Raw genomic sequence first — 25,602 nt, 5'->3', positions numbered from 1 at the left:
ACTTGTCTTGTACTTAAAAATCAAGACAGAAATTTTACTTGATTTTAAACCAAATTATCTAAAATGTGGAATAAAGTAATGATCTAAAATTTCAGTTAAAGTATTTGGAATATTCCAACACCAATGCGTCCAGTATTAGGATCTGAAACAATATAGAACCTCTATTTAAAAGTTAGTACATTGTCAACGTATAATTACAAAGTAATTAACAAGTTCATGTTTAAAAAAATAAGATTTCTCTTTTAATCATTTGTCTTCATAAGTTAGATAAATATTTCATATTTAGAAAACTTACCTCCTTTTCAAGGGCATGATAATTTAGAATAGTAGATTTATTCTCCCTTAAATTAGTTTGAGGTGAAAAAACTAGTTTATGCTTCTGGTGTCTAGTAATTCTTCCTATATCTTGTAACATGAAAGATAAAGACTCCAAATTATCTTCATTTGTTGTACCAGTTAATTTATATTGATAGTTGATCAAATTGTTATTAACAGATAGGTTTTTACATCCTTCAACTATAGATTGGTTTATGTTATGTAATAAATTATATTTAAAATTTTTTAAATTGATATGCAGGATCTTTGTTGATAAATCATGAGAATTATCAAAGCTTGAAATATTCTGATTATTATTAAGCTTTGAACTAGATAATAGTATAAGGATATCATTGTTACCATACCACTTAATAGAATGAATTTTATTGATTGTACTATTTACCATTTCAGTTATAGAGCATTGTGAATAATAAATTTTAGGTTCCCAAGGATAGGATTTATAGTTACTACTTATAGTAAATTGAATTGATAGGTCAAATTCCATATTAGGTGATATGTTTCTTGAATAATCCTGAGGAACTGAAGATTGATCCTGATAATAGATAGAACTTTGCAATATACAATGCATAATATATATATTGTTTGTTTTCTCAGAAAATAAAAAGAAGGAAAATACCAAATCTCCATTTGTATCTAAGCTAACATCTATGAAATCTTTGCTATAAAAGTTACAGAATAATAATGGATTAATAGAAAGTTTGATTATTGCCATATTCTTAATATAATCTAATGAAATAATGTCAAAAATTGACTTATAGAATTTATCTATAAGTGAAGATAGTTTTGTCCTGCATCCAACAATTGAGTTATCATTCTCTGTAAAATAATTTTCAATATTCTTAAAATTCATTATATCCAAAGTCTTAGTAAATAGATCCTTAATATTGCCATCAAGGTATGATTTATAGTCTGTTACTTGTTTTGCAAAGTAATCTAAAAGTGCATCTAATCCATTTGTAGAAACTCCAAATGTATCTTTAAGAGTTTTTGCATCTTCTGATAATATTATTGATATAGCTTTGTTATCACTGCCATAATTATCATTCATAATATCCAAATTTTCATCATAATATGATTTTATGCAACTAATTAAATGTAAAAATATATGAGTTATTGGAACTACTATACGAATATTATCCTCAAAATTTGCTATTATATTACTAAATCTTTCAATCTCACTTTCTACAAGTTTAGTGTCTAATTTTTGAATAATATTTTCACTTTGAAGTAATCCCCATAAAACTTTAATATAATCCAATGTTGGATAAATCGTAAATGCCATCATATTTTTAATATATTCTAGCCCATCTTGGATATTCTGTCCAATCATCACAAGCTGATCTATACTCATATTTAAATTGAGTTCACCTCTTGTAGTTTCATTAGTACTCAATGGGATACCAGTCCAAAGTGATTTAAGTATCTTAGATATTTCATCTATTGGTATCTTCTCATCATATAAATTTTGTAATAATTGTTTAAGGGGTTTCACAGATGTTTTCCATACAGAGTTTAATTGTTGAAAAACTAATTTAAGAAAGGTTAATAACTGTCTCATATATTGGTTATAGGCAAATATTATTGTTATATTCAAATAATTAGACTTAAAATGCTTCAGATTCACTAAATTTATAGTATAATATGATATAATCTTATTCTTCTTATCTTCATCAAAGTTTAGTGATTCATTCAATGATGGTTGATCTAAAGAATTAGAGTATTTCTTAAAATCTCTATTCTTTTTATTTTCACTTTCTGAATACCCAATAATAACATATTCATAATTCGTTGGTATATATATAGATGCAATTTCTTCGATACATTTCCCAAGTGTTAAGTTCCAAAGTGGAGTGTGACCTCCAATACTACACCAAATAACCCCATATTCATCGAGTGAAAATAGTAGTGATAAATATTCATAAAATAATTCAGAAGAAAATTCAGAAAGTAAAATTGGAGGATCTATATATCCACTCTTACTTCTAATTGAAGTCCATTCTCCTCTAGTACCCAGTGGATATGATTCAATACATGGTAAGTCTTCTAGAAGTTTTGGGTAAATCCCAAACTTCGAGATATCTTCTCTTATTTTCTTCTCAATTTTGCAGAACTTCCAGTTTAAACTAATAACTTTGCTTTTTAACTTGTGTATTTGGCTAGAGCTTCTTACAGATCCACTTAATTCCAGTATTATTAGAGTACCATTTAAATCTCCAGTACATAAATATTTACCACAAGGACTCCAACACAAACAAAAAGAAGGATAATTCACTCTATATGACCAAATTAGTGAAATTGGATCACTATTCAAAGGTATACGATAGACTTCAATTGTACTTATAGATGGAGGTGCAACTAGTAATGCTAATATTCGTTGAGTTGGATGAAAAGTAGCAGCAGCTACATTTTCCTTCCTATATGGAATACAAGTCATAAATTAAAAAACTCTAAGATTTAGGCATACTTTACTTTTAAGATTACTAAAAATTCCCCAATAATTCAATATATGTCCTTGTTAATAATTTTAAATATTTTTAAGCCCACTTTAGCGCCGATGTTTACTGTGGCTCTAATATATATCTTTAAAATTCAGTTAGCTAATCTTTATATACCTGCTTCTGATTCTCCTTAATAAATATTGAGATGAAAAGAAAATCATCATTATTGGCTGATTCTCGAGGATTATTAAATGCTTTAAGTTATATTAAGGAAGAATGTCCAGCCTTCAATACAGAAGCAATTGAATATCTATTTAATAAACAAGGTTGTATATCATCAGACCCAAGTGTCTTCTCTATTGCAGCTTTAGCAGCCCAATTATTTCTTGAGAGTATATTGCAGAGGTCAAAGAAAATACAGATGAGTACCGATGGAGATGACAGTAAGTTTGAGAAATAAAGAAAATTACATACTAACAATTTTTAAATATATCATCTAGACATTGCAGATAGTGATATTTCAATAAGTGAAGAAAGTCTTATTAGTGCCGTCAGGATTGAAAATGTACCAAACACTTCTGTTTCAACCTACTCAACTATACTAGCTACCAGTAAAGAAAATCTACACAGCTATGAAGTATCTAAGAAGCGCCATTCTTTTGATTAAATACCATCATGTCCCTTTATATAAGGGAATTGATACACCTATATGCAATTGTTTGGCGGTATAGTGCTTAATTATACTTAATTTTATTAATAATTCACTTTTTTTTTGACTCTTGTGATTAATAAATATACTTAAATTAGCTAATTAGGTATTATAATATTACATATTATATGGGATATTTATTTGTATTTCTCTCCAAAGGCTAGTATATTCCTATATATCTTCAATTCATCATTACTGGCTAGCCATGTAACATTGTTCTCAGTAGAATTACACATTCTTACTTGCCAATTACTATCAAAGTTTAAATCTAAATTATCTAAATACTTTGGATGATCTTCATGATTAATATTCTCATTAATTACTAGTTGTGTTGCCAAATCCATTCCAACGAGAGTTCTTGGATATTTCTTTAAAAAAAACCACTTATCTCTCATAACTGGTAATGGCATTGGTAATTGGACTTTTTCTCCATTAATAAATATTTCAAAAGTATGTTCATTTAAAGATTTCAGTAATACTTGCCACTTTGTTTGAGCTTTAGCTAGTTCAATCTTATCCTTTTCCTTTATATTGTCAAATTCTTGTTCTGGCTCAATATATTCCTTATTTTTATCTATAACAGTAAATCCAGGTATAAATCTTGACCATAAGAAGTACTTTTCATTTATATATGATGGTTCAATAAAGATTATATTTCCATACTTATTATTTAAAAAGATACTTGTACTTTTTTGTCTGGAGATTGAAGTAATAGAATATTGTTCAATCAAATCATCATAAAGTACTCTACCAGACTTTAATTTATCAAATAATTGTAGTGCTATACAAATTGGATGACCAGGCTGCCAAATAAGTTTTCTAAACCCATGTAACCTAGAAGTTTCAAGTTTCCAAATTATAGCATTAGTACCTGAATGATCTGTATGAGTATGATTACAGGAATATGGTGAATTATCTAATTTGATGTTACGCATTTTAGATTTACTACATGTTTCCATAATGTAATAAAATGATTGTCCATTATAACTATTAGTTGAGACAACTATTAGTCCACATGGATGTGACTCCTCAATTGAATTGTATAATTTCTTAAATTCAGTCCAATTATAATTTTTTACAATTTGATCTCTGCTATTATAAAAAGCAATAGAAACTATCCACTCTTTCTGCACTACTTGATGAAATGTATATATTAAATTTAATTTGTAGCTTATATTCGAACAATTATTATGTATAGTCTTATTATTTGAATCTATACATTTATCTAAATCTTGTATTTGTTCATTATTAGAAAATTCTCTATTTAATGCAAAAAGAGTAAAACTATCAGCTATTTGTATTATTAGTAGATCTCCAATTTTATTAAATATAAGTTGATAATAAAAGGAATATTTTATATTTCTTTTTGAGAATTTCATGGTATGAGATGTTAAAACTTCACCATATTCATTGAGTATTATTAGAGAACTTTGTTTAGTTAAGTATACTGCAATAATAACAGAATTTGCATCTAATAAGCGACTTACATTTTTATTCCTCCATATAGCAAATGGAAATGTATCTATTTCTTCAGAGGTACTTTTTACTAAGATATTTTCTTGTAATATATAATTGGGAATAATTTCCTTGATTAATTGAATTATGCTTGAGTATTTATGGGAATTTCCAGTTAAGATTGTCTCAAATTTGCACATTAAATAAATAGGTGGGATCCCAATAATTCCAATATAAAGCTCAAGTATAATATTTTGTCCAATTTCATCTACTTTAATGCCATCTACTATGTTGATATTAAGCAGATCTGTTTTAGAATTAGAATCTAAATCTCTTACGTTAATATCCTTTGCTCGTAGATTTGAAAGTAAAAGGTCTACAAAGAAACTTGATAATTCAAATGATTGTTTAGTTTCATACCTTTCTACTATACATGTTAAAAATTCAGATATCTGATTTATAGTTAAGGTACCTATGAAACAAGGGATACCAGGATGGTTATACATTTCATCTGCAAGAGTAATATCCCAAATACTTATCTTGTTTGTAAAAACTGCTATTAGGTATTTGTCATTATAACAAAATTGCAGATTTATACAAGGAGTCACTGTTTTTATTGTCGAATATTTACATATCTCTTTTTGATACATTTCGAATTCAATTGATAAGGGAATTACTGCAAAACAGGATCTAGATACTGATCCAATAAGGTATATTGCAGATAAAGTTGCAGCTGCAAATATATCTCCATCCTCACTAAAGTTTACACACAGAAATGGACCAACAGGGCAAAAGTGCTCTGAAGAAGTTGTATTCGTTACTGGTGATCTTCTAAATGATGAGTTATTTGGGAATGTTGATATATCTAACCAATACTTTGGTACTTCTGGTAGTAAAGATGAGAATAAAGAAGGTTTAACAAGACATTCCAAGTTCGGTATCATGACAAGATACTACCTAATACATAACATCTTGATAAACCTCTTGCAAGTACAAAAAATGAGCGCGACATCTCCATTTGGTTAGTATTTCAATAGAAAAGATACAATCAAAAACTAAAAACTTTAGTCTAATATTTCCTTTTATGTAAACTATAAAAATGCCTCAATCCTATCTAAAATCCCTATGAATAATATATTTATTTCTGTCTCTCAATATATTTAAAATCTAAAACCCCTTTTCCTTTATATATATATTCATTATACAAGTAAAACGGCATTTATGCATCCATCTATTTCTGGGTTATTAGTTACTTGGGCATATTTAGCCCATACCACCTTACCTGTTTGGGTTACAAGACCTAGTTCACTGACATTAACTTCCAATACAGTGCCTTTTGTTATGACACCCAGAGTTGTGTAAAGTTGACTTTGTGGATTCTTCTTAACAGATACAATATCTAAATAAAATGTAGTTTTTAATTCTGGATGTGTAACATGAGCCTTCTTAAACCTTAGACCAGTAGGACGAATATAACGTTCAAATTTTGGTGGCTTTCTAGTGAAGTCACTACCTACGAAGCAAACTTTATTAACAATTCTCTTCCATGATTTCTTTTTTCTTTTACCAGAGCGTAAAATTTTAAACATTTCATCCTCATTTAAGGCTTTGATTTTTGGAATAGGAACCTTCCATTTAGCTGCCTTTTCCTTCCTTTTTTGTTTAATCATATTACTCAAAACCTTAGTACGATTTACAATTTCACGATCCAATAAGTAAGCAGGAATAGCACCTTTAGTAATGGTATCAGATTGTGTCTCCTTACCATCCTTTTCTTCACTGACTTTCAAAGCCTTCTTAAGAGTTACCTTTTCTGCATAACGTTTCTTATTGTATAGCTTCGCCTTAATTCCACGTAATTTCTGTGCCTTTGCAGAGTCCTTATGAACTTTCCTAGATTCTAGCTTCCGTCTTTTTTCAAAATGATCAAACCTATATCCATAACGCTTTCTATGTAGCTCTATATACTCATTCTGAGGCATACTTATTAAATACCTTCACTATTGCTAATATTATAACAAGGTTTTGAGATGTAAAGTTCCAGATATTGTCTACTTATAAGCCTTTTTAAGAGTATAAGACGGCCCGCTTGAGTAATAGATCCCCAAATAAAAGGGTACCGAGCTAAAACTTTTAGCGCTAACAGTATCATTGGCGCCTATTATTAACGTATATGCAGTTTTCATTATAACTGTAAACTGATACAATAAGATCTTCTGCCCTTTTGTGCAGCAATACAATATAATGCCAATAAGAGAAATAGAAGGTAATACTGACAGAATAGATTCTGAAGATGCCTTTTATAGTGTTATATCCTCTAACTCCCAGCAATATGACTTAGCAATAGGTATTCCCAAGATAAGGGTTCGTGAAGATATAATGAATGAGTGGTTTAACATAAATAAAGGCTGTAATTTGGCTCTATTAGCTTTAAGATTTAGATTACTTTGTTTAAAGATATATATGGTACGCAATGGTCCAATTGTTCCCAAGATTTTTTATCATGGGTCTACCTTCTCATTTGATTTGACATACCAAGAATATGAGAAACTATTTTTAGATGATTTTGCAATAGACTGTGATGCAGATTTAGTTGGTCAATTATTATATTTAGTGTGTATGTTATCTGATCACCCCAATATAACAAGTGAATGGATATCATTTCTAACTATCCAGTTATTCTCAACCACATATTCACCAGAGGATGAAAAATCCATTTGGTATATGGCCATATGTAATAAGAGTAATAGTGAATTGTATCCATTACCATTAGAAGAGAGAAAATGGACTAAACATGTTGAAGCACTGAGAAGAGATGATATATATTTAACTCATTCTATAATTAACACATCTACAATATTAAATCCAACTAATGGAACTTTGGATTTTTTTATAATATCTTGTTTGCAACTATTAATGGATCCTTTATATAATAATATAGAGAATATATTTTGTATATACCCTAAAGATATAGAAGTATTTTCAATATGGCGTCTACCAAGTAACATTCCACTAATAAGTAGATGCTCACAAGTTTGGAGTGGACAACATATTGCCTACCGTTGTTTAACATGTGGTACAAGTAGTTCATCATGTATATGTGTAAAGTGTTTTCAGAGTGGGAACCATGAGGGACATGACTATTATATATACAAGTCAGACTATGGTGGATGTTGTGATTGTGGTGATGAACAAGCATGGAATTCTGGTGGATTTTGTACTCATCACAAAGGATCTACTGACATAAACAAACATAAGGAATTAGATGACTTTAATGAATTGAAAAGATCTAAAAATAAACTCAGAGAAATACTGAAGGGGCTCCTTCATGGAATTTTATGTCATGTAGTATGTCTTTCAAGACTATATTGTACAACACCTCCAACAAAGGAATTACTTTTACCTTTTAATTCAAAGTTATACTCACGTGCTTTATTACATAATATAGATGAAAATGAGAATCACTTTTTATTTGAAGATCAAGAATACAACCTGTTTGCAGAAAATATAGAATCTGATACTGCTCCTGATAGTGAATCTCTCAACAGAACTGATACTACTAATAATAGCCCATCTCATACTAATGGAAGTTTGTTGCAAACAGAAAATATATTCCCAGCATTCCTTTCTATCGAATTTCGTATAGGAAATACTTTTGTTATATTGCATCGTGATAAATATATTCATATGGATGCATACTTCTTTGAATGGTTCATCTATTTATGTGAAACATACCCAACCATATTCCTTGAGCTCTTAGGAGAGTTATTAGGTTCTCCAATTCATGAACTTTTGCTAAATTATGGAGATGGAAGCGAGCCTAGAACATCAAAACTGTTACAGCCATTAATAGAGCAACGGAAAGTTCACAATCTTATAAAAGAATGGAAAGATATTCCAAAGTTACTTGCTTTAATTCATCCATGTTGGAGACGCAACAAAATAGAAAATATAACTGAGAAAAGATTAGGATGTAAAGAAGAGGGAAAAATAAATAATACAGATAATTGTGATCGAATAGAAGATCAAGATTATTCTTTTGACACAGATCACAAACTGGATATTATTATGGAAGAAGAAAGTCTTAAGGCAAATCCTTTGTCTTGTTCTAGTAATAGTAATTCTGAAAACATTTTTGTTAAAAAATTTGTGTCTTACTTCCCACTATATAATAGAAATAACTTACCCTATGATACAAATACATCAATATCAGACAGCAAAGAAATTTACTCAAATATTGACGAAAGCAAATTAAATAACAAATTCAGCATACCATATAAAGATACAGTTGATCTGATTAATACAGCACATGAAAAATACTCTAACTTAAATAACAATATTAAAGATAACAAAGATAAAGGAGAGAGATTAGAAAGGTTATATATTAGAAATAAGGATCTTTTGAATGATAAGCTAACATATTTAGATGCTTTCTGGGTAAAGTGGTCTCAAAAACTCCTCAATACAGGTCAATTAAGCTCTCTGATAACTTATAAGCAAGGAGACTTAACAGATTTATTATTAATGCTAATGTTTGATTTTAATTTCAAAAGCTTTATATTTCCTAAAATTTTTCTAAGAAATTATTGTGACTTAGTTAAAAGACAAGATAAAGCTCTAACAAGAATAGCAGTTCAATTATTTACAATAGAGAAGATCTTGTGTAATATGGTTTTACATGGAGATTTGATCAAGATCCTTTTTGGGACAACTTTCCAAGTACTACAAAGTTCAATCATATCATCTAATGAAGTACCAATTAACTTAAACAACTTGAGTAATAGAAGTACTCACAATACATATTGTAGTCTGGAATCTACCCGAGATAGTGAATCAATCACTCGAGAAAGCCAGTTTCTTCTTATGTTGAATCCTATAGATCCTTCACTAACGAGGCGTAGATACTCATATCCACTGCATGACTCAAGATATATATTACACTCTACAGATCTACTTCTATTCATCATATTTAATATAGTAACTCCAATAGTTCAGGAAGAGCTATTTATAAAAGGAATAAAGGGCGAGGAGATATTCCTTAAAAGTGAGCAACTTTACTTGGACTTCTGGCATAGTGGATGGTTGGCTTTATTAAGATTGTCCCAGTATATTAATCCTCACAAAAGCCACTGTCAGAGTGCACTAGATGATTCTGTATGGCATTCTAGTATCTTGTTTTGTTGTGATATTGTTTCAAGTGTCAATGGAATTATACAAATAATTAAGTTTTTAATTGATATATTATGCAACAATACATCCCTGAATATTGAAAGTTTAAGAAGTAGTTTGAATAAGTACAAGAAGCAAACAAAAGAAATATCTTTTGGGATTTATCGTATAACAGTAAACTCAATTCAGGCACTTTTGCAATGGATATATTTGGTATCTGTTAATGAAAAGTGGAATGTTCACTACGAATTTTACGATAATTTTTGCACTACTACTTTTCTCTCCAATTTCTATGAATCTTCCAAATTTGATAATGTCAATTGTTTCGGGAAGTTTTCATGGAATTATAAATTTGAATACGAGAGTAATCGAGAAAACAAGATAATAGCAGTTAGTAATCACTCAATTATTAAAGATAAGGTATCTATACATTTACCTTTGCATCGAACTACACTTCAACTACTTTATATTTATATAGAATATAATTACAAAATAGGGCAAAATAATGAAGGTAAATCCGACAAATTAAATAATGAAAAGCATCAAGAAGATTTTGAAAGTACACAAAAAGATTATTTTTATTTTAAGAAATCATGTAATTCTGTAACTCCATTTTCCTCTTCTTTATTGAGTATTGAAGATTGTTTGAAATCTATCGGTATATTTAATGAAACAACTCTTTTATGCATATTAGAACATCCAATACGTTCGTATTGCTTTGCATACCAAGCATTCTGTATGAGTAATGTCTGGGTTAGAAATGGACTAGCTCCAGTCAATGAAGCTCAATTTTATAAAAAGACTTATTGGGCCACTATGTATCTTATTAGTGACTTATTTATTATAAGATTTATACTATGCTTTTTGACTTCTCAAGTATCAAAAGAGATATTGCTAAAATCCCTATTACAACACTTTGATATCTATGAAGAAGTAACTCCTAATAATAAAGTAGCATATGAAAAGAAACTTGGGGACAGAACAGAAATTCTAAAAAATATGAATGATAGTATATCAAATTTTGAATTACCTAACAATACAAACAGGAGATTTTGGCAAATTTTTTGTGATGAAATATCTCCAAATCTCTTATCTTGTGCAAATTGTATGTTGGATATAATAGTGAAATGTTGTACAATAGACTTACCACTTTGCCTACCATATGATATGATATTTCTTAAATATGTACTTTTACAATCATTGATGAAAGGTCCGAAATCTCGCTCTGAAATACAGGAAAGTTTATCCTCTTACTCGAGCAACCTTATTCACTCACTAGCAACAAGTCATATGGAGTATATAGATGCTACTTTAAATAAATTTTGTGTAAGCATATCAGCTACGGAAACAAAGCCATTACTCTATCAATTGCAACAGCCACTAGGCTGGATGATTTATGATCCAACATTCCCATTAGCCTCTTTCAATGATTTACTCAGTACAGATGAACTACTACTTGAGAATATCAGGAACTGGAATTTGAATGACACTAAACGGCGTAGAATTGGCGATTATTCATTTGATAGTCAATCTAAAAGTATTTGTTATAACAATAAGTCCGAGATATCTACTTGTACAAGCTCTAATTCTAATTATCCTTCATTTATAAAATTCCCATTAAAAGTAGCATATCTTCCTAAAAAGAATTTTTTTTTAATAAACAGATACTTTGAGTTTTCATCTTCAAGAATAGTAAAGTCAACATTGATAAGTATGATATTACAGTTACAGTGTGAAATTTTTAATTACTCCTATAAGAATACTATAGTTGCAGATGTTAGAAATATACAGTTAACAGCCCATTTATTATTTAGATTGATCATTCTGGAGATTTTACAAAAGTGCTTATTAACAAATTTTTATATAGAAAACTTGATTGGTGAAGATTCTCTTGAAAAATTGTATTCATCCTTTTTTACGCTTGGAAGAGTAGAATATGGTGAAGCTCATTGCAATACTTTAAATACAGAAAGAACACATAAAAACTGTGAAAATACACAAAATAAATACAAAAAAGTAGATATAAGTACAGATACTCAAAGATGTTCTAATGAAGATGAATCTTTTATATTAGCAGGTATAACAAATGAAATGTGCTATCACATCTATAAAATATTTGCAAGTAAAAAACAAGAATTACTTAATTCATGTTACACTATAAAAAGTTTAAATATTTTCGAATTGTCAAGAGATATGAATAACCTTGAAAATATTAATATATTTGAACTTTTATTATATCAATTTAAGTTGGAAGGAATTTTTTTGAACTCAGAAAACCACCCCATCTCAACATCCTCATTTTGCATACTAGACATTTTGCTAGAAACTATTTATTCAACAAGATTAGTCAGCTTCAGAAATAACTCAGTTTTAATAAAAGCTCCTAAGTTTATTACAGAGGAAATGAGGAACCATATTCCATTGGAAGCTTCATTTTTCTTTGAATGGAGTCTAACAATAGCTAAAAGTTGCCATCCCCGCATAAATCAGCATATTGATGACTATATCAGATCCACATTTACTTTTGACTATAATATGGATAAAAGCTCCGAATCTGACTCTAAATCAAAGTCCAAAGTATTTATGAGGCAAGTGGCAATTATGAATAAGTATGCGCAAAAGCGACAGGAATTCATAAATTTACAACCATCTGCTATATTAGATGGAGATTTAAAAGACCAGAATCTACATATTCAGGATATTAAACCTAGTATTCATATTGAAGTTGACCAATCTGACATTGCAGATTCACCATCTTGCGTGTTTTGCCACGAAAAAATAACTTGTGAAGATAATAGTCAAATCTTTACATTTGCTTATCTAGATTTCCAGGGTCTTTCTGAAAGTCCAAGAATACGTTTACACCCAAAAACTGATATAAATGATTCCTTATCATCAAATATCGAAACAAAATTAATAAAACGTGAAAGATCGTATTCAAATCAGGGACACCCTATATCCTTAAGCTCCTCTCCATATAGTGAACAACCTTCCAGTGGCTTAATCTTTAGTCCAGTTTCTTCTTATATATCACTTTATTTAACAACATGTGGACATCTTATACACTGGAATTGCATAAGACAATATCAAAAACTTCAAATACAACAAGAGAAGACTTTAGCTAATTCGTCACATAATCAACCAGTTATCAACCCTCCTGAAAATGATGTAAATTTCTCAAATTTTCCACTTTTACCTGAAACTCGAACTATAAAATTATCAGTCTTAAGGCAAAATAAAATATCCTGTAATGAGGCTACAAATCAAGATAATGAAGAAACTCAAACAACACCCAATATGGAAATATGTAAAGAATTAAAGGATTCAACGAGTGCATATCCGGATTGTATAATCCATACACTATCTAGTGGTAAAAATACTGACAATTGTACTATCCAATATCAAGGAACATACCACTACACCTATTTACTATGTCCATATTGTACAGTTCCATCTAATATTGTATTACCTGTTTTTTTACAAAATGATAGAAGACTCAATCAAAGTATTTTACACCATACTCCTGGAAATTTTGAAGTACTTGAAAGGTTACTAAACTTGTTAAACGTAAACAAGGATCTGATCAATAATGAAAATAAGAATTTTCCAAGTGTGTATTGTACTATATCATCTTCTACAGTCATTCAGCAATTACTACCACTATTACATTCAACTAGCTTAATTCTACCTTGTTATATAGTTTCTGATAAAATCAAAGTAGGTAATTATATGTTAAATAATCCCTTAAGCTTAATTTCTAAGCTTATTAGTGATAATATACTGATTGAATCGCAAAATTTGTTTATAAATGGATCTTCTAAAACAAAAATGTACAGAATATTGATAGATATGTTTCAATCTATATGCTTAACTAATGGAAGTCTTAAGATATCTCTTCAAAATTCCTTAAGAAATACTTTGTTTAATAATAAAAGCAAAATAGATGTGTGGGAATTTGCTGCATTACAATCTCCATCATCACGATTTCAATTTGCTATTGCTTCTATTCTGTCTTTCGAAAATGATATAGTTCCAATTTTAACTTATTTCTTAGTTATAGAAATATTTTGTATAATTTGGACATTCTGGAATAATGATTGGTTTGAACTTGATATAAATGATGCAAATGAAGAACAATTTGACGACCATCTAAACATCAAGAGTTTAAATCCAATTATTGAGATTATAAAAAAACTTAAAAAACATACTAACAAAAAAAAAATTAATCCAACTGAAGCTAAAGCCTTAAATTTCTTTATTAATTTAATACATGGAACATCTTACAATCTTAAATATAAACATTTGAATTTAAGAAAGAATGAAAATTCAGAGGAAAAATACATATATTGTATTGCAAAAGAGTGGAAAACTATCAACATAGCAACAACCCCATATGGTGCTTTGCCAATACAACTTGAAATGAAGCCAATAGACGAACAAAATCTAGAGAAAAGTGAAGAATATCAAAATAGCCCATTTATCTTGAAAAGTAAAACTGGTAACTTTAATTCATCTGAATATCCAACAATAGACTTAGAGTCACTTTTAGATTCAGATATTGATAAAATAAATTTAAATAAAATAGAATTTGAAGAAATATCTAGTGATTTAATTAATAATATTAATTACTCAACTAGTTTAAGTGATACTACATCTTTGAACCAAGAAAAAGATCTAATAAGTGATTTTGTTGAACATATCTCTAAAAGCATTGGAACTGGTTTAATTAAAAATATTAAGAGTCTTAATGAAGTTGTTAAATGTGGAATTTTAAAATGGATGAGTTGTATTACAACCTTTTTAAGTATAATCAAAAACAAAGAAAACGTTTCAGATAAGTGTTCAAATATATTACAGAATCTAATATGGAGAATTTCAGAAATTTTGGGAAATAATGATATTAAAGAACTTTGGAATGAGTTAATTAATCTTGAGAGCGTTCATAACTCTAAAATATATGCTGATATTTTACAAAAAATACCACTTTTTAAACTGTTTACTACTTACAATAACTTTATACCAATGACATATCTAGATGTCACGACAGATAATTCAATTCCTAAAGACTCATGCTTATACAAACATCCACTTGTGAGTCATATGAATTCATCTTCATTCGAGACACTACTAGAGTTTATTAAAAAGATTAATAAAGAATACTATCAATATACTATGTTATATTGGAAAATACAGGACTATTCAATAATAATATCTCAATATTATCAATTTACATTATTACCTCCGAAAGTATACCACTCCTTATATAATAAACTAATATCAAATCCTACTTTACACTGGAGAAGTTTAGATTTAATTAACACACACCAGCTTATTATATGCCTTACTTGTGGAGCTACTTTATGTACAGAAAATCGATGTTGCAATGAATCTGAAGTGACAACTTTAATAACTTCATCAATATTCAAGTGTCATTACTATTACCCAGCAAGTAACTCTGATAATAATGATCCTGACTACATTCTTCCATACTCAATTCCCTCTGGTTCAAGCCTAATCATGTCTAATACACCTATACCAATTAGAGATCATATAGCACATTGTGGAAGAGGTCTATCATTTTTTTTGCATATTCCTTCATCTCTAGTATTAGCTCTAAGACTTGATATAACAAGCACTAAATGTCTATTTACTAGCTTTCTTGGCTGGGATAGTGAGAAACTAATATCTGGTGGGAGAGTTTCTTATATGTCTACTTTATATGTTGATGAATATGGTGAGGAAGACAAAAATCTTGCTAGAGGAAAGCCCTTATACTTATGTCCCCATAGATGGACAAAACTACAGAATATTCAATATAGATATTCAGTTAGAAGAAATACAAAATTTACTTGGAATATATTACAATCATTTGATATTACTTCAAGTGAACACTAACTATTTTAATAAATCATAATATCTTATTAGCTTGTATAAGATTATGTAAAATAATATACTCTACTTTGTTATTGCTAAGTGTAATTCCCAAATTTCCCTATAATAGACCTAACACCTAATTAACCTAAAATAACACGTATTATTAAATAAAAGACTGGGTAATATTAAGTATATTTTTACAGGTAATAAATTTATATTTAGGAATATTGTAATAGTGAATATTTTAGTATAAAGGTTTTCTATAAGGTTGAAGAAAAGAAGTTATTTCTTATTTGACCACAATATCATATAGTTAAAATAAATAGTACTTTTATCTAATATTAATATTTTTAAAGTTCTTTGCATTAAACTTATACATAATAAGTCCAGATTAAAAAAAGGTATTTTATTATTTTTAAATATAAACTTTTTTATTGAAATTCTTTATTACATAATATTTTCTATTCATCTTTGATCATTGATAAAAATTCGATAGTTTATTTGCATTCAAATTTATTATTCAACCATACATTTATATTGGCATAAACCCTAAAAAGTCAATTCTCATCTAAAAAAAGTTAAACATTGAATAGTACCCATTTATCACACAATATAATAACAGTATTAAACAGAATATATAATTATCTAAAAAGAGGTGTGATAAAGTTATTATAATTATATAAATATATCACTTGTTACTCTAGTCAACTTATGTATATATTTATAATGCTTTTATTTAACCATTATTCAAAATATAGATCTTGTCAAAATTATTTGCTATATTTAATATTAGTCCTATATATATATTTATAAGTTGTATAATAGTAGATGTGTAGCATATTTCTACAAGTTGTTAGTAGAATAATACACATTCAATGTCATCAAACCCTAGAACTACTAATTATTCAAAAACTTTCCCGAGTTCCCAAGTTTGCAACCTGGCACTTTCTCATAAAATTCGATAGAGAATCCACATTACTAAATATGTCACATATATTACTGAATTGCCCTTATTAGTTACATTTTATTTAAATTCAAGGTATCTCGAAGTTAAACTTGCAATTCCATTATCTAATATCCAATAAGATATTCCTAAGAGAGAAGAATATATCGTTATTTGTTTTATAAAGCTCCACTTTAACTACTGTTTAATTAGATACTCTATAATTTAATAGTTTAATTGCGTAGTGTATTATATATAAGTTACTGGAGATTTTAACATGAAGTAAATTTAAATAAACTAATATTGCAGATAGTTATATTTTTAATATTTGATAGTCAGCTCCAATACGTCTTCCATTAAATATAATTATTACTAGTTATTATTGATAAAATCTATAAATATTAAATTACTAATTAAAAAATTAATATCAGATTTTTTGTATTATTTTCTTAAACAGTAGCTCCAACCTTACTGTAAACAGGATATATTCTTGTAAACTTTGCGGTAAATATTTATAAGGAAGAACAAAAAGTGGAAAATCACCATATAATAATAATGTACTCATCTGATGAAGTTGAGCAATTTCTATCTGTAACTGGGTGTAAAGATAGACTAATAGCTCAGCGATATCTGGATTTGTATCCAAACAATATAAATGATGCAGTAAATGAATACTTTTCTTGTGCTGCTACTGAACAAGAAAATCCAAATGATACAAATTATCCAGTATCAGGTACACTTCAAGGAGAATGTGAAGATATTAGGACTCCCATTCCTTCATTTAATGATCAGCTTATACCAGATTATATGAATCAAGCTCAAAGTAATCCTCACAACTATTATATGGATCAAATAGCACTTTCAGAAGTCATTTCTCCAAGAGATGACTTTTCAACTCAAATATTTAGTCCTCCTGAATCAATAATTTCAAATGAACCTTTTAATACAGTAAAAGAGATGGCAAAATTAGAGGGTAAACTCATTTTAGTAAATATACAAAGTCCAAGAGAATTTCTGTCAATGATATTAAATCGAGATATCTGGAATGATTCATTAGTTCAAGAAGTTATCACTTATAACTTCATTTTTTGGCAAAGAAGTTCAAATACTCCTGAAGGGAGTGAATGGTGTAGTTTATATAGTGTAACGCACTTACCACATGTAGCTGTAGTTGAACCTAGAACAGGTAGACAGCTCAAAGTATGGGATGTTGCAAAAAAATTTTCTGACTCACTATCTGCCTCATCAGAGATTATTGAATTCTTAGAATGTGAATCAACTAGAAAAATATTGAATAGACTTCCTTCTACTAATTCCTCAAATAACAGTAACAAGGATCTGGAAAGCAACAATTTGGTGGATAATGACTTACAAAGTAAGGAAACTAGCATATATAAAGAAAAGACTAAACATGATACAAATGAAGTCAAATCAGAAGTTCCTTTATCCCAAATAAATTCAGAGCTAGCTATGCTACATATGGAGCGGATGAGACGAAAAAATATGACTAAGAAAGACTAGTTATATATAGATTTAGTTAATACATAGATATTAAGATGCTACTCTTTAACATACACTTTCATATATTTCACTTTCTTCATAAGGTGATTTAGTACACCCTTTTGTTTCCTTCATAAATAGATATGATAAAAATACAATAAGTAGACACGCACAAGCTGATAATAAATAGATATATAAATCGGAAATAATACAAGACAAAGATACATAAATTAATGTTGTTATCCAACTTAACATTGTACAGAAACTCATGCCAATTGCTCTTATTTCTGATGGAAATGCTTCTGGTAAATAAACCCATTGTACTGGACCAATAGATATAGCAAATGAAATCAAGAATATGTAGATAGCTATTAGTGAAATAATTGAAGTTGCCAATGAGGGTAATATTTCTGAGTATAGATTGAAAATTGCAAGGATGACCAGTGAAGTAAAAATTGACATTGTACCTACAATAGTTAGATTTCTTCTACCATATTTATCTGTAAATTGACCACCAAGATATGTTGATATGGTAGATATTACACCCATCAAAATAACTAGGTACTTTACATATTCTGCAGAAATATTTGTAGCTGACTGCATTAAAGAAGTTGCTTTTTGTGCAAAAACTCCAATGCCACTAGCACTGACACCTATAGATAAAGTCATACAAACAACCAGTACTATAGAGTATTTACGTGAAAATAGATCTAAAAATGTTAATTTTGAATTACAAGTTTCCTTATTACTTGCTGTAGATGTTAAGTTGATCAGTTCACGTATTGCATCATCCTTGCCATTATATATCTTATTAAGAACTTCTTTTGCTTCATCTATCCTATTACTTAATATTAAGAAGCTTGGTGTTTCATCTAAACAGAAATGTTTTATACATAAAAATAATATAACTCCAAATATTGAAAATAGCAGATATAGAAACTTATAATAGTTAATAAAATAATCTTTGTTATGTAGCTGCAAATTCTCCATTGATAATAAGTGACTACCTAAAATGAAGGATATAGTTTGTCCAAAAGGAATACATAAAGCAAAAAGTGACGTATATGATCCTCTCTTATTATTTGGTGAAATTTCCGATATATAAGTTGCACTTGCTGAAGCTAAACCTAGACCTGCTCCACATATAAATCTACCAAAGCAAAACATACTGAAAGTCTTAGAAAAGTAGCAAATAACTCCTCCTATTATATAGGGAATTGTGGCCATACTCAAACCATTTATACGACCTTTACTTACTGTATATCTTGCAACATAACAAAATATCAATGCTGAAGTGAAAAACAATACAGACATCCAGAGAATTGCATATTGACCAGCTTCACAATTACTTTGAGATAAAAAGGAACCTTTTTCACCACATAGTCCGAAATATAAGATTATATATGGAATTGTCGAATTCACAATGGAAATATTGTACCCAAACATAACTGCAATGCAAGCAGCAACTAGACTACACTTTAAGCTATAATCTATCATAAAAAATCTTAATATTTAATGAAATGTATTTACAATATTATCGATATCTTCTCATATTAGTAGTAGTTTAGTCTTTAAGTTTAGAAGAGCGCTATAATCCAGTAACAAATAATCTAAAATAATAGTATTATAGTCAAATGTCTCAACTGCCCGGGTTATATTAGATATCTTTATTTGCTATGTTCTCAGAAGAAATGTTTAAATTCCTATTAATAGTATATTACAGGATATTATCACAAGAATCACTTCTTCTCCAACTGCTATTATATTTGTGACTGGTTGAACACTAAATATCTATACCACATTATTTAAAAGCAAATCAATTACGTTTGACAGCTAGTTTATAAAAATAGAATGGGTTTTATTGAAATAATAATAAATAATATTTAAACTACATATAATTAATATTTAATAAGATATATGTCTCTCATCAAAATATAGAACGAAGTATTTCTAATCTAGGATGATCTTTAGAAATAGAATCTTGAGGTTTTGGAATGGAATCTTCACTCTCCAAATTAAAATTATTAATCTTTGACCTAATAGTATTAACTTCAGAAAATACTTTGTCCTTAATATTACTTATTATATCAAGAAATTTCAATAATTCATTTTGATACTTTGAAGATTGAATTTTACTTGCATAAGAGCTAAAGTTATCAAGAGATGGTAATATTTCCTGAAATAACAAATCAATTGGATCAACATTTATTGTTATTAATATATTATAATATCTCCAAAATGATGAAATATAATCTTTTTGAGTATTATCAGAAGATATAGATACAATTTGTTTAATTACTGATAGACATGAATTAATTACACTCTCTAGCATTGTTGAGCTTAAAGTATCGACTATATATTTAATATATAATTTAAACCAATAAAGAAATTCACCTCTCGAAAATAACATTAAACAACAGAATAATTGATGTTCAATATGTGTTTTTGTTGATTCCCAGATATTTTGTGGAGTTTTTGATATAAAACTAAAAATTTGATTAATAAAAGTACCTTTTTGATCTTGGTATGTATTATTTTCATAACGGAGTTTCAATAACCTTGAACATCTTTGTAAGGATCTTAGAGGGCGATATTTATCAGTATGTATATCATTACAAAATAGATCAAAATTTGTTTTTCCATCTTCATCAGTAAATGTACATTTATATTCATTTGAATTACTATTTGATAAAAAATATGGCTTAGGAGTCAAAAATGACCAAAAAGCTGAATCATACATTTCTAAATCATCAAGTCTAATAAAATTAGCCATTATTGAAGAATATAAAAATACTTTTCCATCACTAAAAAAAAATAAGATAATTGGAACATCAATCGTAATCTTTTTAGATATCTTGGTATTAGTATCAGATTTCACATTATTTATTAAATTGAAATCTTCTGGGATAAAACATTCAATTTTGACAAGTGGTGATTCATTTAAATGGCCCCAATATCCTTCAAATTTCCAATCTATACCTAAACCTAAACTTTCATTTATATTTATAGGAATTCTGAATATCTTCATTTGACCATTAGACATTATTAATATAATAATATCCATAACTGAGCATACACCTATATTAATAACATATGGTAATATTACATCACATATTAAAATCGATCCTGAATATATATTAATAATTTCCATATATGAATTATCTACTTTATTTAGATATTCCATAGAATAATGTGAGTAAATTAAAATGACGAAATGTTTCATTTTTATCATATTAGTAATAACCATACCATATGGTAATGATCTAGACCATAGTATATCATTTTGATCATCTTTAATTTCTTCTATTTTATACTTTTCTAAACTTTTTCTAATACATAAAATCTCAATTCTTGTAGAATCTCTATTTACATTGTTTAATATTTGATTATTATCAGCAAAAATTGCATACATATATGATACACTATCAATCTCATCTTTAAATTCAATTGCCAATCTTTGTGGAATATTTATATTCCTAATCCAATGTAAATTATTATTATTATTATATGTACAAGATTTTAAAATATTAAGATCTACATCCTCTTTAGATTTATTAATTAAAGATAGTTCATTCTGATTAGATTTAACTTCTAAATATTTTTCACCTTTCTTCATATTTAATTCAGAATTTGTTTGTTCTAAAGACATATTTTCACCTAAATTAATTATTTTTTGATCATTTTGTAATTCAGTTAAATTTACTGGTTTAATTTTTCTCATTTTATTCCCTTTGTTAATTATAATATGCTGATTTTTCTCTTGAAATTCTATTATTTCATTTGTGGTAATATTTGGTAGTGATATTACTTTTGAATTAGTTGACTGCTTCATTGTTGATATGTCTGATATTACTTGGGGGATCTTTGGTTGTTGAGCAATGTAATCAAAAAACCACATATTCCATTGATTATCCAAACAATTATCCTGTAAAAATTTATTATCTACCAAAGCAAATTCATGAAACTCAAATGATATATAGGTAACTTTATTATCATCAGAGCCAATCAATAAAACTGAAGCTGTGAAATCAAATGCAATTTCTGTTATACTTGCTTGTTCATCTATAAAGTTAGTTAATACTAAAAAACATTCTGCTCCTTTTATAAATGGTGAAGGATTACAATCATATTTCACCTTCCATAAGCTTAAACTACCATCTTGACATCCCTGAGCAAATATAGTGAATAATTCACCATTTCTAGTAAATACAACAGGTGCAAATTGACATATTCTAACACGCCTATAATGACCTCTTAATCTATATGGTTGACATAATTGCAAAATATTTGAATTACTTATTTTCCCTTTAGAATTCAGAGACCAAAAATCAAAAGAATCTTTAGCTCCCTCTATTTCATCAATTAATATAATGTCAGATTTTTCCTTTCTCATTTTTTGTGATCCAGACCATCCAAGAGTTTGATTTCGATTTCTTGAATTCCCTGTAAAGGGAAATAAACAAGAGAAATATGATGTACCTACTTCACCATATGGACATCCTAGTATACTAGTTAAAGAATCAAACACTGGTCTTCTATTATATGTTAATATACAAGGTGAGTTACGTAATAATCTATCTTCTTCAATTAATAAAGATAAATCAAAAATTCTATATTTTGTATTCCTTTTGGAATTTATACGATCTGTATTATATATAACCTCAAATACTAAAAGTTTTCGATTAGTCATTTGGCATGATACAAATAAACCCATACAATCTGCATTGAGCCCACAAACATGACCTATCTCTTCTACCTCATCTTCAGTTTTAATATTTGACTTCCTTCTTCCATCTTCTAAAATATCTTTAACAAACAAATTAGCAATAACAGACTTTTCATCTATATTATATGCAATTATATAACCAGATACAGTGCCATTTAGCAATATTTTTGAACCACTTAACCAACAAATATCAAAACACTCATCAACACCATTACAAGCAAATGTAGTATAAACAGACCAACTTTCAATATAACTATCAGAAGTTATCATATTATTGTTATCATTATTATTATTAAAATCTTGTTCAATATCTTTATTTAATTCATATATTGTTATTTGTTCCATATCTACTACTGCTAAAAATCTACCATCTGAACTCCATCTACTACACTTCACATTAGAATTTGTAGAACTTTCTAGAATTGATAGTATCCTTTGATTACCATTAGATTCAAATCCCCAAATAGCAACTTTATTTTCACCGCAAACTGCTACTCGCTCTAAATCCCACTTTTCATTTACAGGATGTGGTTGAAAACTTATTGATAAAAGGACATTACCTGGAGCTCTTAAATCGCCCAGTTTCTCTATTCTCATTAATCAAAATCATACAATATTCATAACCCTTAATTATGAAAACAAGAGAAAAAAAAGGGAAGGACCGGCCTTAATTATTACTTCTTAAATATAAACCGCCATGTATTTTTCTCTACCAAATTCATCCAATATAATAATATTTAATTACTTATTCTTTATACAGTTTATGTAAAACACACTATATTATATAAATTTATAGATATTTATTTAATTCACCTCTTAATAGTAGAGATACGATGAAATAAAGCTCTGTATGTATTTTTCCATTTACTTGTCAAATCTTTAAGAAATATAAATGGTAAATCCTTTTGACATTGATAAGAAATTTCTGAAGAATCAGATATTTTTACTTTTTTTTCTAAAAAAAATTGCTCCTTTATAATTCCAGTTATAATATGTATACATGGTTTAATATTTTTCACCAAATTATTTTGTTTTGCATATGCTAATACTTTATTTTTTATTTGTTTGAATGTATTATTTACTAATTCATCTTTACACCCATTACTATATACTATACATAAAAATATAATTATTGAAATTGATATAAGGCTTACAGGGAAAAAAATTAATGTTGGATGTAGTAAGGCTAATTCTGTTATATAAGTAGCACAAGAATAATAACTTGTTGATAGTAAGTTAACTGTCTTATCATTATAAAGTGGTTTGAGAAAATAATCAATATAATCTAAAACCGATAGTCCATCTATTATTTTAAATTGTAAAGAATTTAATATATTTGCTTCCATTTCTATCATATCTTTAGGTTGGAATTCTGAATTACTCATTATACAGTAATCCATTAATACTGCAGGATTCATATCTTCATATTTTGAAGCTACATGTAAACAAGTAGCACCAACTAATTGTAAATTATCACAATTTATTAAACCCTTTGTGCTATTTATAATAAATCTATCAAATAGATTTATACTAATATATAATGTTGCAGGTCTAAATTGAAATTTTCTATGGACACCAATTAACCAATCCAATACTATAGCTCTACAAATACTATTTAAACCACTATCAGCCAACTTTAATCTGTACTTCTTTGCATCTAATAAATAATCACTTTCTGGATATTCTATTATATCTTCATTATTTACTTTTTGTTTCTTATTCTTTATGGTTGTACACTCTAGATCCACTTTCGAACCAGGTATATAGTTTTTTTTCATTTTTTTTCTGTAAGTAATACCTTCTTATTTCTTATCATTAAGTGAGAATAAAGAATATATCCTGAGTAATATAATATTTTATTTACTTCTTTAAATTATTGTATTTTTCTTTCTAAAACTATTTATATATTGTGAATAGAATAACCTTTCAAAGGTTTATTTGATAAAGATATTTTAGTTTTTTTCATAAATTTTTTATTAATCTTAATTGCATGCAATATACATGTATATCTTACAGATTTTAGTAGTTAAAAAAGTCTTATACCGGTATCCACATAAACGGAAAATATACCGGTATTTATTAGAATGTATCATCAATCGCATGTATTAACTTTTAAAATAAAATTGAATAATGAAAAAAAAGTTAATTTCGAATTATTTAGAAATATTCTAGAAATCTTTTAATTACTGTTCTTCTGTAATAATCACTTAATATAGTCGCTTCTTATTATATTTAATAATTCCAAACTGAAAAACTTTATATTATACTAGTGAAGATATGGTGAGAGTTAGGAATATTTCTTTAATATAATTATTTATAATCAAAAATAACTTTTCTGAAAAATTGGAAGTTATATAGAAGTCGAATTTCCAAATATCAATTAATGAAATATTTAAAATATTGTTATATCAATAAAAACTTAATAAAAAGAATTAAAAAAAAAAAAAAAAAA

At 27.8% G+C, this 25,602-nt stretch overlaps 10 protein-coding genes across 10 annotated transcripts in view; 3 read left to right on the top strand and 7 right to left on the bottom strand.

Moving 5' to 3' along the window:
* Positions 1-95: 95 nt before the first annotated feature.
* cand_028490 (uncharacterized protein) lies at positions 96-2,770 on the bottom strand (the record flags this gene model as incomplete). Its single annotated transcript, XM_067213077.1, has 2 exons — positions 96-161; positions 296-2,770. The coding sequence occupies 2 exons, from the start codon at positions 2,768-2,770 to the stop codon at positions 96-98; spliced, it is 2,541 nt and encodes an 846-aa protein (XP_067068513.1).
* A 209-nt stretch (positions 2,771-2,979) lies between these two features.
* cand_028480 (uncharacterized protein) lies at positions 2,980-3,441 on the top strand (the record flags this gene model as incomplete). Its single annotated transcript, XM_067213076.1, has 2 exons — positions 2,980-3,217; positions 3,275-3,441. The coding sequence occupies 2 exons, from the start codon at positions 2,980-2,982 to the stop codon at positions 3,439-3,441; spliced, it is 405 nt and encodes a 134-aa protein (XP_067068512.1).
* A 179-nt stretch (positions 3,442-3,620) lies between these two features.
* On the bottom strand, positions 3,621-5,882 carry cand_028470 (uncharacterized protein; the record flags this gene model as incomplete). The annotated part of the gene is made up of 1 exon (XM_067213075.1): positions 3,621-5,882. One exon carries the CDS (start codon positions 5,880-5,882, stop codon positions 3,621-3,623), a length of 2,262 nt encoding a protein of 753 aa, XP_067068511.1.
* Positions 5,883-6,137: 255 nt separating this feature from the next.
* cand_028460 (ribosome biogenesis protein NSA2) lies at positions 6,138-6,920 on the bottom strand (the record flags this gene model as incomplete). Its single annotated transcript, XM_067213074.1, has 1 exon — positions 6,138-6,920. One exon carries the CDS (start codon positions 6,918-6,920, stop codon positions 6,138-6,140), a length of 783 nt encoding a protein of 260 aa, XP_067068510.1.
* Positions 6,921-7,182: 262 nt separating this feature from the next.
* On the top strand, positions 7,183-16,002 carry cand_028450 (uncharacterized protein; the record flags this gene model as incomplete). The annotated part of the gene is made up of 1 exon (XM_067213073.1): positions 7,183-16,002. One exon carries the CDS (start codon positions 7,183-7,185, stop codon positions 16,000-16,002), a length of 8,820 nt encoding a protein of 2,939 aa, XP_067068509.1.
* A 1,477-nt stretch (positions 16,003-17,479) lies between these two features.
* cand_028440 (uncharacterized protein) lies at positions 17,480-18,445 on the top strand (the record flags this gene model as incomplete). The annotated part of the gene is made up of 1 exon (XM_067213072.1): positions 17,480-18,445. The coding sequence occupies one exon, from the start codon at positions 17,480-17,482 to the stop codon at positions 18,443-18,445; it is 966 nt and encodes a 321-aa protein (XP_067068508.1).
* Positions 18,446-18,490: 45 nt separating this feature from the next.
* On the bottom strand, positions 18,491-19,921 carry cand_028430 (hexose transporter; the record flags this gene model as incomplete). The annotated part of the gene is made up of 1 exon (XM_067213071.1): positions 18,491-19,921. The coding sequence occupies one exon, from the start codon at positions 19,919-19,921 to the stop codon at positions 18,491-18,493; it is 1,431 nt and encodes a 476-aa protein (XP_067068507.1).
* A 430-nt stretch (positions 19,922-20,351) lies between these two features.
* On the bottom strand, positions 20,352-23,747 carry cand_028420 (uncharacterized protein; the record flags this gene model as incomplete). Its single annotated transcript, XM_067213070.1, has 1 exon — positions 20,352-23,747. The coding sequence occupies one exon, from the start codon at positions 23,745-23,747 to the stop codon at positions 20,352-20,354; it is 3,396 nt and encodes a 1,131-aa protein (XP_067068506.1).
* Positions 23,748-23,959: 212 nt separating this feature from the next.
* cand_028410 (uncharacterized protein) lies at positions 23,960-24,928 on the bottom strand (the record flags this gene model as incomplete). Its single annotated transcript, XM_067213069.1, has 1 exon — positions 23,960-24,928. The coding sequence occupies one exon, from the start codon at positions 24,926-24,928 to the stop codon at positions 23,960-23,962; it is 969 nt and encodes a 322-aa protein (XP_067068505.1).
* A 614-nt stretch (positions 24,929-25,542) lies between these two features.
* Positions 25,543-25,602, bottom strand: part of cand_028400 (uncharacterized protein) — a gene marked incomplete at both ends in the record, with an annotated part of 966 nt that continues 906 nt past the window's right edge. Inside the window, one exon of the mRNA XM_067213068.1 lies at positions 25,543-25,568. Within this exon, the coding sequence (XP_067068504.1) occupies positions 25,543-25,568 (26 nt within the window). The remainder of the gene's footprint in view (positions 25,569-25,602) is intronic.

Source organism: Cryptosporidium andersoni (genome assembly GCF_001865355.1).
Source record: "Cryptosporidium andersoni isolate 30847 chromosome Unknown contig_13, whole genome shotgun sequence".
In the NCBI taxonomy this organism is placed as follows: Eukaryota; Apicomplexa; class Conoidasida; order Eucoccidiorida; family Cryptosporidiidae; genus Cryptosporidium; species Cryptosporidium andersoni.
Note: the sequence above shows the minus strand (reverse complement) of the source record. Positions and strands in the feature narration are given on the sequence as shown.